The sequence below is a fragment of the Bison bison genome, unplaced genomic scaffold (assembly GCF_000754665.1).
Source record: "Bison bison bison isolate TAMUID 2011002044 unplaced genomic scaffold, Bison_UMD1.0 scf7180017863885, whole genome shotgun sequence".
In the NCBI taxonomy this organism is placed as follows: Eukaryota; Metazoa; Chordata; class Mammalia; order Artiodactyla; family Bovidae; genus Bison; species Bison bison.
Window position 1 is genome coordinate 830305 of NW_011494457.1, and position 462 is coordinate 830766.

A 462-nucleotide genomic window follows, 5' to 3' on the forward strand; every position below is an offset into this window, starting at 1 on the left:
GGAGGAGCCCCCTTGTCCTGCTTTTGGTCCGGGGGGATATACTGGTGGTACTTGAGCTTCTTCACCTTTGGCTTCAGCTCCTTGGCCTTCTTGCTGCGCTGTGACTTCTCACTGGCAGACTTGGGTTGGCTTTGCTGGGGGCGTGAGACAGAGGGCACCGTTAGGGGCCTGGGCGGCTCCCGTGAGGGCTGTGCATCCACCCTGCCCTGCCAGATAACACCCCTCCCAAAGAAGCGGCCTCCTTGGTGCCCCGGAGTGTGCCCGGGAGGGGGCGAGAGCTGATGGGGGCGCGGTGCTGTGACATGCCCTGCTCCTCACAGAGCTTCCAGCGGGAACAGGACATGGGGTGAAAGAGACTGGCGAGAACCCTGCCTTGCCAGGAGCCGGCGTGTCTACTGGAAGATGAAGAAGCGGCTCAGCGCAGTCAGTGGCTTGAGGTCACACGGTGGCTGTGATCTCGCC

At 62.8% G+C, this 462-nt stretch overlaps 1 protein-coding gene across 1 annotated transcript in view; it reads right to left on the minus strand.

Annotated features, from left to right (window-relative positions):
• MKL1 (megakaryoblastic leukemia (translocation) 1) overlaps nt 1-462 on the minus strand; it is a 64594-nt gene that overhangs the window by 9289 nt on the left and 54843 nt on the right. The window contains 1 exon segment of the mRNA XM_010833754.1: nt 4-134. Coding sequence (XP_010832056.1) covers nt 4-134 — 131 coding nt within the window.